The 13,108-nt window shown below is 37.3% G+C and overlaps 1 protein-coding gene across 2 annotated transcripts; it reads right to left on the bottom strand.

Annotated features, from left to right (window-relative positions):
• Positions 1–6,405: 6,405 nt before the first annotated feature.
• On the bottom strand, positions 6,406–9,445 carry LOC126632506 (probable L-ascorbate peroxidase 6, chloroplastic/mitochondrial). Of its 2 annotated transcripts, none has more exons than XM_050302932.1 (11): positions 8,968–9,445; positions 8,754–8,874; positions 8,470–8,570; positions 8,289–8,376; positions 8,093–8,160; positions 7,897–7,983; positions 7,534–7,608; positions 7,347–7,424; positions 7,166–7,270; positions 6,950–7,024; positions 6,406–6,655 (listed from the first exon to the last, which is right to left on the bottom strand). In XM_050302932.1, exons 1-11 carry the CDS (start codon positions 9,337–9,339, stop codon positions 6,503–6,505), a joined length of 1,323 nt encoding a protein of 440 aa, XP_050158889.1. In that variant the 5' UTR covers positions 9,340–9,445; the 3' UTR covers positions 6,406–6,502. The 2 variants fall into 2 exon arrangements, with proteins under 2 accessions (XP_050158889.1, XP_050158891.1); XM_050302934.1 differs by having other exon boundaries at positions 6,406–6,798; positions 8,968–9,444.
• Between the last annotated feature and the right edge of the window lie 3,663 nt (positions 9,446–13,108).

The following is a 13,108-nucleotide window of genomic DNA, read 5'->3' as shown; positions in this document are numbered from 1 at the left end:
TAATCGTTGGGACACCTTAGACAAACAACGATGCGCCGTATCCTCAAATCATCACACGAATATCCACTAACCCGAAGTTTAGGTTCGATTCAAGGAATCGCATGTTAAACCTACTCTATGGGAAAGCTTATTATTACGCATTCTTATGACAAGATTTGTTCAAATCCTTCTATTTTTCTACAAAGGATTCCGGGGGACATTTGCGGACCGATTCACCCTCCATGCGGGCAAATTTAGATATTTTATGGTTTTGGTTGACACTTCCACACTTTCATCACACGTGTACTTGTTATCCATAAGGAATGCTACATTCTCTAAAATGTTGGCTCAAGTTATCAAGCTCAAGGCTCACCACCCTGATTATGTAATCAAATTTATTCGATTAGATAATGCTTGAGAATTCACATCTAAAACCTTTGATGACTATTGCATCTCAGTTGGGGTTGAAGTTGAACATCTAGTACTCCATGTTCACACCTAGAACGGCTTGGCAAAGACATTCATTAAGCGCTTACAAATGATTGCTCAATCTTTGGTCATACGTACCAAGCTCCCGATTGCTGCTTCTGGCCATGCAATATTGCACACAACCATGTTAATCCGCCTGAGGCCTATTACGAACCAACCATATAGTGCCCTTCAGTTGGATACCGAATACGAACCCGACATATAGCATATGCGCGTTTTTAGTTATGCTGTCTATGTGCCTATTTCTCCGCTCTTATGTACAAAAATAGGGCCTCAGCAATGAATGAGAATCTATGTCGAATATGATTCTCCTTCGATCATTCGTTACTTAGAACCTTTGACAGGCAATCTGTTTACTGCTCATTTCGCAATCCCGTCGTTAGGGGAAGTTAAAAATGTAAATGTTCTTGAAAAATGACGCAAATTATTGTGGACGACTCCCACTTTGTCTCATTTAGATCCATGCACTACTCAGTCTGAAATTGAAATGCAGCGCATATTAGATCTTCAGAGCATAGAGCATGCCAAATGTTTTCACTGATCTAGCGTGAGTGACAAGATCACATATTCCAGCTACAAATGTGTCTGCAAAGATGGATGTACCAAATGTACAATGGACTTCTTTCCTGGAGACCTGGGACGTCATTTTGGCCGATCCACGTACATTAGCGATTAACGAATCCCTGCCCCTACACAAAAGTGTGGCAGGCTATTTGGTTCAAAGGATTCACACCCCTGGAAGAGGAAACCCACAGTACAGGCTCATCTTAAGCCTATCGTGAGTCCAACTGTCGCCTACTCATTCTATCCAACTCATGAGGAAATTCTAGATTACAGAAGCGTCATTGAAAAGACAAATCCATCTCCCGAGAATCGAGAGATTTCGACCCATCATGCTAGCTTGGATGATGTTTGGTGTAGAAATGAGATGATCATCGACAATGCAGTAGCTACTGAGATCATGTTGAGTGATGACATTGAACCTCGTTCCGTTGATGAATGTTGATGTAGAATTGATTAGTCAAACTGGAAGCAAGTAATCCAAGTCGAACTCAATTCGCTTGTGAAACGTAAGGTGTTTGAACTTATAGCTCATACTCCTCCACATGTGAAGCTCGTTGGCCATAAGTGGGTTTTCGTTCGGAAACGTAATGAGAATAATGAAATCGTGCATTACATAGCTCGTCTTGTTGTGCAAGAGCTTCTCACAATGCCCCGGGATTGACTATAACAAAACTTATTCACCCGTTATGGATGTGATTACTTCTTGCTATCTTATCAGTTTGGTAGTTTCTGAAAAACTGAGTATGCGGCTGATAAACATAGTAATTACTTATCTTTATAGGGATCTTGATACGAAAATCTATATGAAAGTTCCCGAAGGACTTACATTGACTGGATCAAATATGTTCAAACCCTGGAACACGCTCTCAATTAGGTTGAAGCGTTCACTCTATGGTTTAAAGCAATTTGCAAGAATGTGGTATAGCCGTCCGAGTGAGTATTTGACTTGTCAGGGATATGTGAACAATGAACTATGCCCTTGTGTGCTCATTAAGAAGTCACATTCCAGTTTTTCGATTGTTGTAGTTTATGTCGACAACATGAACCTCATCGAAACTCCTAAAGAGCTCGAGAGAATTATTGTGCACATTAAGTCAGAATTTGAGATGAAAGATCTAGGAAAGACTCGATACTGTCTTAGTCTCGAGATAGAGCACCGTTCAGATGGAATCTTAATACATCAATCGAACAACACCCAGAACGTGGGGTGTCACTTTAACGAGGATAAAGCAAAGCCTTTTAGTACTCTTATGGTCGTTTGATCACTAAATGCAAAACGAGATCCCTTCATTCCGAAGAAGGATGATGAAGAGATTTTGGATCCTAAAGTTCCTTATCTAAGTGCGATAAGCACTTTATTGTACTTAGCTCAATGCATTAGACCTAACATCTCCTTCGCTGTTAATCTTTTGGCAAGATACAGTAATGCACCAACACGCAAACACTGGATTGGTGTTAAAGACATCTTTCGTTACCTTAAGGGTACTACAGATATGGGTTTGTTCCATCCTTACGGATCCTCAAGTGATACTACACCCCCTTATCTTGAGTTGATTCTTGCCTTATTGGTCATGCCGATGCATGATACTTATCTGATCCACATAATGCGCGTTCTTAAACGAGTTATGTCTTTACCGTTGGAGGCACCACAATTTCATGGAGGTCAACTAAACAGACCCTAGTTGCCATTTCGTCTAGCTATGCTGAAATTCTCGCCTTACACAAAGCAACTCGGGAATGCTTCTGATTGAAAGCAGTTGTGGGCCATATTCGAAGCTCCTGCGATCTTTACCCTATCATTAACGTCCTGACAATGATCTATGAAGACAACACAACATGCATCGAACAACTCAAGAATGGTTGCATTAAAGGAGACAGACCAAGCACATTGCATTGAAGTTTTTCTTCTCATATCAACAGCAAGAGCATCAGAAGATTGAAGTCACGCAAATCCGCTCACAATACAATCTGGCTTACCTCTTCACCAAATCACTATCGAATGCGATGTTTCAGAAGCTTGTTCAAGGAATAGGTATGCATAAACTTTTTGAGTTGTAGCATTTTTAGTTCTCTTTGGAATTATGTCAAACTCAGGGGGAGTATACTGAAGTATACTTGCTTGATCTTAATGTACTATTTTCCCTACGATTAGAAGCATTTTTTCCTTTGGGTTTTTGTTACCTAACGAGGTTTTGACAAGGCACCCATCTTAGGTTGATCATATCTCTGATGACTTCACGTAGACATTTCACTTGATTTTGCATTTCTCACGCATTTTTCCTTAGACTATGGATTTTTTCCTTACTCGGGGTTTTGCCATAGCCATTGGTTTTTTTTGTGAGACTTAGTTCCATATGCAAGTTTCTACCTTATTTGAGACTAGCGTGTTCCCAGAATCAGTGCCGATGAGTCGACTTCCTCAACTCTACATAATGCCGAATCTACTTGAGTATTTACACACTCAAGGAGGCGTGTTATAAACTTTGTATTTAAGTATGATTGTGTAAATCCTAGATTAGATTTGATTTTAGTTATTCTTCCCTATTAGGACTTGTATTCCTTGGAGGAAAAGGATTATTCTCTCACTTATTACTATAAATAAAGGCATTGCATAGGGGGAATAACACATCCTCTACACAACACTACAAACACATCCCTCTCCACACACACACACTCTCTCTCTCTCTCTCTCTGCCGTGCCCTTTCTCTCCCTTGTCAGTTAAATATAGGCCACAACAAAGTTAAGGTTTGTATGTCAAGCATATTATACATTTAGATTTGGGGCCTGTTTGATGCTTTAGATGAGATTGGGCCCTAGGGAAATGATTGGATTTGCATGGATGAGTTACATAACTCATGTGTATGGTTGGGTTACATAACACATTATATTTTCCCTTATTTTGGATTTGAGCTAATCCAGTTCGTGTTACAATTTTTTTTCACCAAACATTGGATGGGCTACAAATCCAATTTAATTGGAAATAACTCCTCTCATCCTGCCCACCAAACAGGGTTTTAATTGATAAGATATTGATTGTTGTGGTGAAACGCTAGCTACATAGAAAATTGTTATGCATGGGATCATATGCTTCACACAAAATAAATTGGAAAACCAAATCCTATGAATCGAGTCATTCATTCTTTAGAATTCAAAAATCTCATTTTGTACTTCAAATTTTCTATAATTAGAAGAAGAAAAAAACACTTGTAAAAAGTGTAGAATGAGATTTGTGGAGCACTAATAACAGTTCCCTATATATATAGTTTAACATACTATGCTGTAAAACTAAGAGAAAATGAGAATAGGCTAAATGGCCTACCAAAAATGGCAGCAGGCAGTTCTCATGGCTGGCCTTTGTACTTTTATGCTGTGTTTTTACTTGGCTTTTCTTCGGCATGAGTAGTCAATTTTAGTAGGATTGTTGTTTCAATTACAAATTAAAGAGGAATAATTTCAAACATATTGTTTTTAGAAGCCAATTGCAATTTGAATACATTTTTATCGGAATTAATAAGTATGAGATGATAGATTTAGTAAACAACAAGGAAATCAATTTGATGAATTTTAGGGGTGGTTTGGGAGTGAGGTGTTTAAAAAAAAAAGCACCCATGAAAAAAAGCTGTGAGGATTTTAGGTGTTTGGTAAACTGAAAAAAAAGGGCTTATTTTGGAAGTTGCTGTGAGAATAAGCTGAAATCAAAGGAAAAAGCTGAAGCTGCTATTTGCAGCTTTGGAAAACTAGCTTTTTTTTAAAGCACACGGAGTTACAGTGCTCCTTTAATGAAAAGACCCACTATCAGACTGTTTTTTTTTTTTCCAAAAGCACTTTTACAAAAACGTTTACCAAACACTCTGCTGATTTATTTCACAGCCGCTTATTCTCACAGCACAGCCGCTTATTCTCACAACAGCTTTTTTTCAAAGCACAGCAATACCAAACCAACCCTTAGTCACATCTTTTCACATAATGGTTGGCAAAATCCAGATTGATGGTGGTATGTTCGCCATTGGACGTTCAATGCAGTATTGGGGCGTTTCTGTTCTTGAGTTTTCCAAGTTGAAGGCACTCATATGAAGAGGCCCTTGAGGTTCTTCATTTCGATGACCTGCCCAGTCGCTTCCGTTTCATCTCTTCCGTAGTTGCTTCTGAACGGAGAGCAATCATGGAAGAGATGAAATGACCATCTTAGTCTCACACGTAAGGCTCACGTGCAAGTTACTAACGGAGGAATGACGAAAATTTCAATTTTGGGTATAAATCCTAACACATTTCACCACAATGGTTTAAATCCAAATTTTATTTACCACAAAAACTATCTTCCGAATACTTTGTGACCACATATACTATTTATCCAATTTGGCCTAATAATTATATCATGTTAACGTACCACCCAATAATTACCAGTAACCCTTATTCAACCTTAAAAAACAAACATTGGTATCCTCCCCATCATGACTTTAAACCTGGAATCTACTCCAACCCCACTTGTGATGGAATCCTTTCCAGTTGGTCACAAAGCCACAATCCATTGCCTTGGAGTTGGCCCAAATAAAATTCTAGCTTTCCAACCATGAAACCACTTGTCATAAAAAACAAAGTCATAATCCAACACCTTTCTCTCCCCCAACATACTCACTTTAATTCTATATGTTATTTTCGTTTGATTTATTCAACCAAATGACAAAATAAAGAGGAATATGTGTGGAATGCACGAAATGGTGTGCAAAATCAGCTTCCAATTTAAAACCCTCAAATTTCTATTAAATCTGATGGTCAAGCTGAAAACAATATATAGGAATAAGTGACTTTCAAGCGTCCAAAATGGATAGGAATTAAGCCCTACAACCGGAGGACTTGCCTAAACCCGGACATATTTAACGCATATAACAGTGCATTATTAGTTTCAAATACCGCCACACTGACCCACCCTGTGGCTCAAATAGGAATAAATAAGCTATACACTCTCCTATGGTTGGAGCTCAGATTGCTTCAATATTTTAAGTTTCCAATTCTGGACAGGTCCTCTTGATAAAGAGTTTGGTCCATTTTAAACTAGGGATGATGATTCAAACTTAAGACATTTTCCAAATATCAGTAAAGGAAGTTGCACAACTAGACTAAGAGAAACATCTCTTCCAACAATGCATAAATCATAGCCACTGATAGATTCAGAAATGTTCAAAATATCAGATACATTTCCTCACAGGTGAAAACAAATGGATAAAGATACAGCTCCTGACAACAAATTTTAGTTCAACCTGGTTTGGACATCACCTTGCAACGTTACCTGAACATGAGTTTTCAATGACATGCTATTCTCAAAAGCTTAACTTACTCCGATGTGAAAGAACGAATGTGTGCAAGTACTGATATTGTACGAATCATGGATGAATATGTAATATAAAATCGATAATAGCAATGTAATTCTCATTTATTAAAAAAAAAAAAGGAAAAACAGAAAATCAAAGTTCAGTTTCCGAATAAAGACGACAAAATTGCCAAAACACCAATCACAACTATGATATTTAGAAAATAGTTAGACTGCAGAGGCTTATCTGGGCTTCCACCGATAGCTTGATATTCTGCTCGAATCTTCTGCTTCATATTATCTGACAGCTCTCTCTGCAATTCACATAGGTAATACTATTGAATTTATTCCTTCTTCATTTAGGACTCCCAACTATTACATTTGATTATTCAAAATAGCTTCATCTTGTATTATTAAAACAGACAGCACAAGTAAACATGACACTTGCTTTTTACTCCTGCAGAAAACCATACAAACGAAGAACATGAAAATTTTGCACGGAAAAAGTATTCCTAGAGTTGTCATAATCCTCACAGATGCAAGGGATTTGCTAAATTATTGACAAAAAGAATTTTGATTAAGAGGTGTGAGTTTTCAGTGTGTACAACCTTGCCAGTTGAGTATTTGGCTGCCACGAACTTTTCTGGTACAGGCTGTGAAGGACCATCATCTATCACAATACCCTGATCATCAAATTTAATAGTCTAAGGTTAAAAGGCAAAAGAAGTAGGAATAAAGTTTTCATAGAGTTAGTTAACATTAATCATTCACCGGGAATGGATAATCCCTAACAGAAACAACATAGACATTGAAGGTTAGCAAACCTCTGGAGGATCAAATTTAGCTCCCAGGTTGCTGAGTTTAGCATGAGCTTCAGCATAATCCTTGAAGAAGGCCTCTTGGTCTTCGGTATATTTCTCAGCATACACCTGCAAATCATGTAAATCTCGATGTAACAAAGGATGCTCATCGAACAGAATCATTCTCAATTTTGTTTTGTTTTACCTTGAATGCTGGATCTTCAAAAATAGCAGCATCGGTTGGCAACACCAGTAGATCTTCATCTCTCTTTTCCTTGATATCCTGTATAGAACAGCCGCCAAGTTAGTAAAGGAAAACCTTGTACCAATTCCCACCAGCCTCCAATTGGAGTGTGAGAAGTCACATGCAAATAAGGATACTATTCGAAAACCTTGAAATAGGAATTGTCAAACTTCAACCATTGTGCTGTCCAAGACTGTCCTCCTGGTGCCCCTGGCCCATCTTTCTGCCATGAAAATAATGCTAGTTTACTTTCTAGTTATTGTGGCAATACTATTCTTCCTATCATTACTGTGTTTATCGTAGCTGCCGCAATAAATAACCACATGGGTAAAGATAACATAATAACATCCCACAAAAACCTTAATCAACTCTGTATGCCCATAATCTGGTTGTCCTAAAATTTCAAAACCTGATTGAGGAAACGGAATGAAAAATATCTTACTCAAGGCACTTCAACAGAACCATTTTCTGTTAGAGTGGCTTAAGTGAATACAAGATTCAGATTCAATACCGTGTACTTTGTCTCTGGCTTGCCCCAACCACTGCGATCAGGTCTTGACCTCCCTAAAGTATGTGCCCCAGACAATGCAACTATTTCCTACAGATCAAACAAGTTCATTAGTAAACATCATCAACGAGGTTCAGTAGTAAACAATCCATGCACCTTGTATTGTCCGGAAACTAAGTATACAGCACTTAAAGGTCACCTTGTCATTCAACCCCATTCGGTAGAAAACCTGACGCAGATGATCAGCAGGCGAAGGAGGGCCAGCATCTAAAAAAGCCGAGACAAATATTTCAAAACGAGTAAAGAGCAAAAAGGAATACTGTTTTCACCGAAACAATTCCAAACTCCATGTTTATCATCAAAAGCATTTAGAAAAATATACATGCTTGACTAACCAGGAAGCCTCCCTTCTTCTGGGCACTGCTCGGGTGCCGAGACATCAACCCTCCCATACTTGATTGGTATCTTCGGGCCCCCTGCCTCCTGAAGAAGGAAACGATCTCAATGAATGAAATGAACTTGTTATAAATTTACAAAACTTACTCATACAAATGTTAGAGGAAGACTAAGAATGACCTCCACAGCAGTAGCACTGGCCAATTGGAACAAGTCCGCGTATGAGACGCCAGGGTACTTGTCTTTTATAGGCTGAACGAGCTTCAATGCATTCACAAGACCTAAAATCGTGAAGCGAAAGCTCATTACAATTGACATTCGGGCGACAATCTTATTTAATCTAAACTAAACTAAACTATAGGAAGCGAGATTCGAACTTGGATAGCCAACTTGATTCCGCTCCGGTCTGCACAAAGATTACAAACTTATTTGAACAATAATCAGCAACTGGATATATCAAGTACCTGCATTGGCAGCATGCTTGAGCTCAATCTCAAACCTCAAGCTTCCATTTGCCCCACCTCTTTGCGGCCACTCCTCTATGTTCTTATTGTAAGTTCCAGCATCGTGCCATCCCAACCGAACCTGTACAAAAAGACGAAAAGTTCTTCACTTTAGCTTAACATTTCCCGACCATTTCAGAAAACGAAAACGTACGGATTGGGGTTACGGAGATACGAGTATTGGGTGGCTGAAAGTGGTCTTGAGAAGCTCTTTGATGTCCTCTCTGGCGAGCCTTAGCTGCTCCGGGTCGGAAGCCTGGCATTTGGGGGCGGCGGCTGGGCTGTACTGTCGGGTACGCGCGTGAGGCAACGAGCGGGGTTTGGGGTTTAGGAAGAGGTGGGAAATCAGGGGAGCGGAGCCCAGGGACTTGAGTGAGGAGGAGGAGTGGGAGAGGGAGGTTCTGGCGGAGGAGGAGGGAAGAAGGCGAGAAGTGATGGAGGCGCCGCCGAATGCGACGGAGGACATGGCGGGAGTTGAAGTGTGGGAATTCGAGGAGAGTGGTGGCGGTGTTGGGAGAGATAGAGGAGGGGAGAGAGGATGCGGCATTTTCGGATGACACCTTAATCGCTGCCTCTCCTTTGGATTTGGAAAATGGATAGCTGGCTGTTGGGTGTCCCAATGAGTCACTTTGATTTGATTGACCACGCGCCGGTTGGCGCAAACATTTGCTTGGCTCTTTGATTTTATGTGTCCCCATTCTCTCAGTCGTTGGGTTGGTACTTGGTAGATAGTGACTTCTTTCTTTTTTAAAAGAAATAAAAAATTAGATGAAAACCGAGAGTTGAACTCTTATTTTAAAAGTTGTTTTATTGATGCAATTAGACATGGTATTCGTGTCTTTTTCGTCACATACTTAATATCTTAACAGATTATGTGTATAATACTCGTTAAAGTAAATGGGTAATATGAGTTGATCTGAAATTGACCCATTAATATTATTAGGTAATTTAACCCGACTCGTTACCCATAAAAAAGAAAATATTTTGCATCAATAAATAATGAAAATGAAAACATAATTTGACCCAAGAAAATGGAAAACATAATGCTAAATTAGTATATGCATACTACATTGTCACATAAATGTTATTTCAAAACATAAAAAAAAATAAAAAACAAAAAAACATTTGTCTTTCTCATTTTGTAAACTTGTATATTAATGATTAATAAATTTTATTTATTTTAAACTCCCTTAAAAATACTATTCAGGAAGGTTTGTATGGTTTTAAAAATTCAAACGACGATGTACCCATCCTCAAAGCGTAGAAGATGTGACCACGAGGGACTAGCATTTGCATATTTATTTTTTTTACATTTTTTGCAATTGTAAATTAATTATTATAATTTTTTATGTATTTGGTATTTTTAAATTACTTGATATTTTTATTTTCAATGTGTTTTATAATTTTTTAATCTCACTATTTTCCTATAGTATATTATAAAAATAATAAATAAATAAAACTTAAAATTTTTAAAATGTATATATAATATTACAATAATATATATTTAGTATACAATATATATGTATATAAGTTTTTTTTAAAATTAAAATCATCAAAATAACTTTTTTTCTTAATGTGTCGAAACGGGTTACCCGCGTGTCACCCTCGTGTAAACCTATTAAGGACCCGTTATTAACGGGTTCTTATCGTGTGACCCGATAACGACCCAATTAGTTATTGTGTTGACTTGAAACCCGTTATTTTCTTATCGTTTACGTGTTATGTTAACGACTCGTGTAAGAAATTGTCAGGTCTAGATGCAATGATGTTGGGGGTGAGAGTATTTTGTGTTTAATGAACACAATATGTTTGTCATAATTACTCATCAAACTCGTCAATTAAGTGACTCGACCAGTAATGCTAGTTATAATATACTTTTTATTTTTATTTATTTTCTAGTATATCGATATTTTTACATTAAGTGAAGAGTGAGTTCAGCTAATTTTTTTGAGTATATCGAAATCGTCATCCACAAAATTTGAATCTAAAACCTCTTACTTCCAAATGAAGAAGAATACCACCAGACCATAGTACTGAGTGACTACTTTTTAATTTTTTTTAAAAAAAATTGCATCAGAACTCTAGATATTGAAGAAGACAAGAGTCATACTGTATTCTGAAATGAGATTTTAATTTATCATTTTATGCATGAATGATAAGTGCTCTTAGTCGCTTGAGCTACAAAATATTTTGTCTATGATTTTGGTCTTGTTTTATCAAGATATAAGTGAAAGGGTGTGAAGGACAGCTTGAATCATAGGATATCATGAATATGGCAATCAATATTTTTGGAAATCAAAGTAATCATGGCATATGTGATCACAAACCCAATTTTAAATTGTCAACTGAGAAATTGACGTCTACCAAATTAAAGTGTTTGTCGACGGATGGCAGAAATAATCGAATTAAAGTGATAAAATTTCGATTTCGTTTGCCCTAATCCTAATGTTAGAGAGATAAAATTTGTAAACTAAATGATGCGTCACCAACAGAAAATAAGCACATTTATCAACACTTAAGTAATAATTCAATTATCAACTTTCACATTATTTAATTTATAAATTTTCTTTACAAATTTAATCTTCTTAACATTACACTTACTATACTGATTGAAGATGTTACATTGGATCCATTACCCAAGTGTTCGCCATAAGTGCTTTTGCAGGTTAATGGTTTCAGCCCATTTCCTCGTATATTGGGCTTGCCCAGGTTTTTCATTTTAAATAACCAATTCACGCATACAAAGCCGTACCTAGACCTCTTTGTATTTCACAATTTATACGACACTTCGACGTCTTAAAAGTTTTTTCTTCATCCAATATATCAAAATAAATTATTAATTTATTACTTTATACTATTATGATCAAATTTTTAAAATAAAGAACAATAATATAATAAATCAAGTGCATTTAATTCTCAATAAAAAAAATCTTTGAAGTTGTTGTCAATTTTAGCAGGTGAGGGTTGCCAATCCAATCCATCTCCTTTGAATATGCCTTAAAATGATTTATTGAACCCTAAAACCTCATTTGGTCTTTTAAGATTCAATTAAAATAGATAACTCATAAACCTAACTTTATTAATACGTAATCTATCTTTCCTTATACCGCAACAATCCATCTTTCACTTTTAAGTAGGACACAATTTCTTTTATATTTTTTCATTCAACAATTAAAAGTACTTTCCTTTCAATCCAATCTTAAACACAAACACCAAATGAGACCAAAACAAATGTCTCCCAACTCTCATCCAATAGGTCCCAACTCTCTCCCCATCCCTTATCTGCATCTTTTATTTAATTATCGACATAATGTATCATCATTAATACTTATTTATTCTTCCTTAACAGTGTGGCAATGTTAGTTTGGAACTCACTCACTTTCATCAATTGGGCGACAGATTTAGATTGATTTAAACAGTTCATTTACATTTGTTTGTAACTTTGTTGAGTGTTTTCATTTTCAATGTAGGTATGTACATGTTTTAATTGGATACTAGCAAATGTGCATACATTTTGTGTGTAAACATTTTTTATTTTTGTTTTTAAAATGGAAGGAGAGAGGGGGAGAGAGAGAAAAAACGTGGAAGTGGAAAGTAGGGATGACAACAATTTAGTTTGGGGACGGAAATGCCATATTCATCCTCATAACCACGAATATTAACCATATTTATAACTGCAAATTAACCTTTGGGGCTTATCCATAACCGCACCCATCGATTAACGGATTCCCCATCGGTTATGACACACCCCGTCCCGAAGGAGAGTATGTTGGCCGTCACGTCAAAAACAGAATATGGATGCATTAATATAACAGGTGAAATAAGGAATCAACCGGAGACCCTGCAGTTGGTCCTGTACGGTTAATTCTATAGCTCAATATCCAATCCAAACGGAGTCACCACGGTGACCTGTACAGCGCTACTCTGCACATAAGTCGGAACTACCTGAAGTAGTCTGTACGACAAGAATGGTGTAATAATACGCTCTAGTGCTTCTCTCATCAATCATCTGTGCACATAATCTAAGGTCACCTACTAGTCGGAACCACCTCTAGTGATCTGTACGACTAGCATGTCGGAACCCTCTCATGGTCTGTACGACATGCACCTACTTGGATCTAAGGTGAGCGTGCGGTGCGGTGAATAATATAAGCACTAACACCAGGGGTGCAAGTTATGAGCTCTCAACATAATTCACATCATCAATGATTCACATGAATAACATAAAACTCACCTGATACTCACATGTGCGTCCACAGCACCAATTCACATATATATATGCATCAATTATCAATTCATATATCTCATAATACGCA

Source organism: Malus sylvestris, chromosome 8 (genome assembly GCF_916048215.2).
Source record: "Malus sylvestris chromosome 8, drMalSylv7.2, whole genome shotgun sequence".
Lineage (NCBI taxonomy): Eukaryota > Viridiplantae > Streptophyta > Magnoliopsida > Rosales > Rosaceae > Malus > Malus sylvestris.
The sequence above is the reverse complement of the archived record's forward strand: the minus strand, read 5'-3'. Positions and strand labels throughout refer to the sequence as shown.

What these genes read in the sequence shown, in the direction of transcription:
- LOC126632506 (XM_050302932.1), bottom strand. Translation starts at nt 9,339, where the DNA reads ATGCCGCATCCTCTCTCCCCTCCTCTATCTCTCCCAACACCGCCACCA. An exon ending in CTTTCAGCCACCCAATACTC is followed by an intron (nt 8,875 to 8,967) that starts GTATCTCCGTAA and finishes CTTTTTGTACAG; the next exon opens with GTTCGGTTGGGATGGCACGA. An exon ending in CTAAATTTGATCCTCCAGAG is followed by an intron (nt 7,025 to 7,165) that starts GTTTGCTAACCT and finishes TTTGATGATCAG; the next exon opens with GGTATTGTGATAGATGATGG.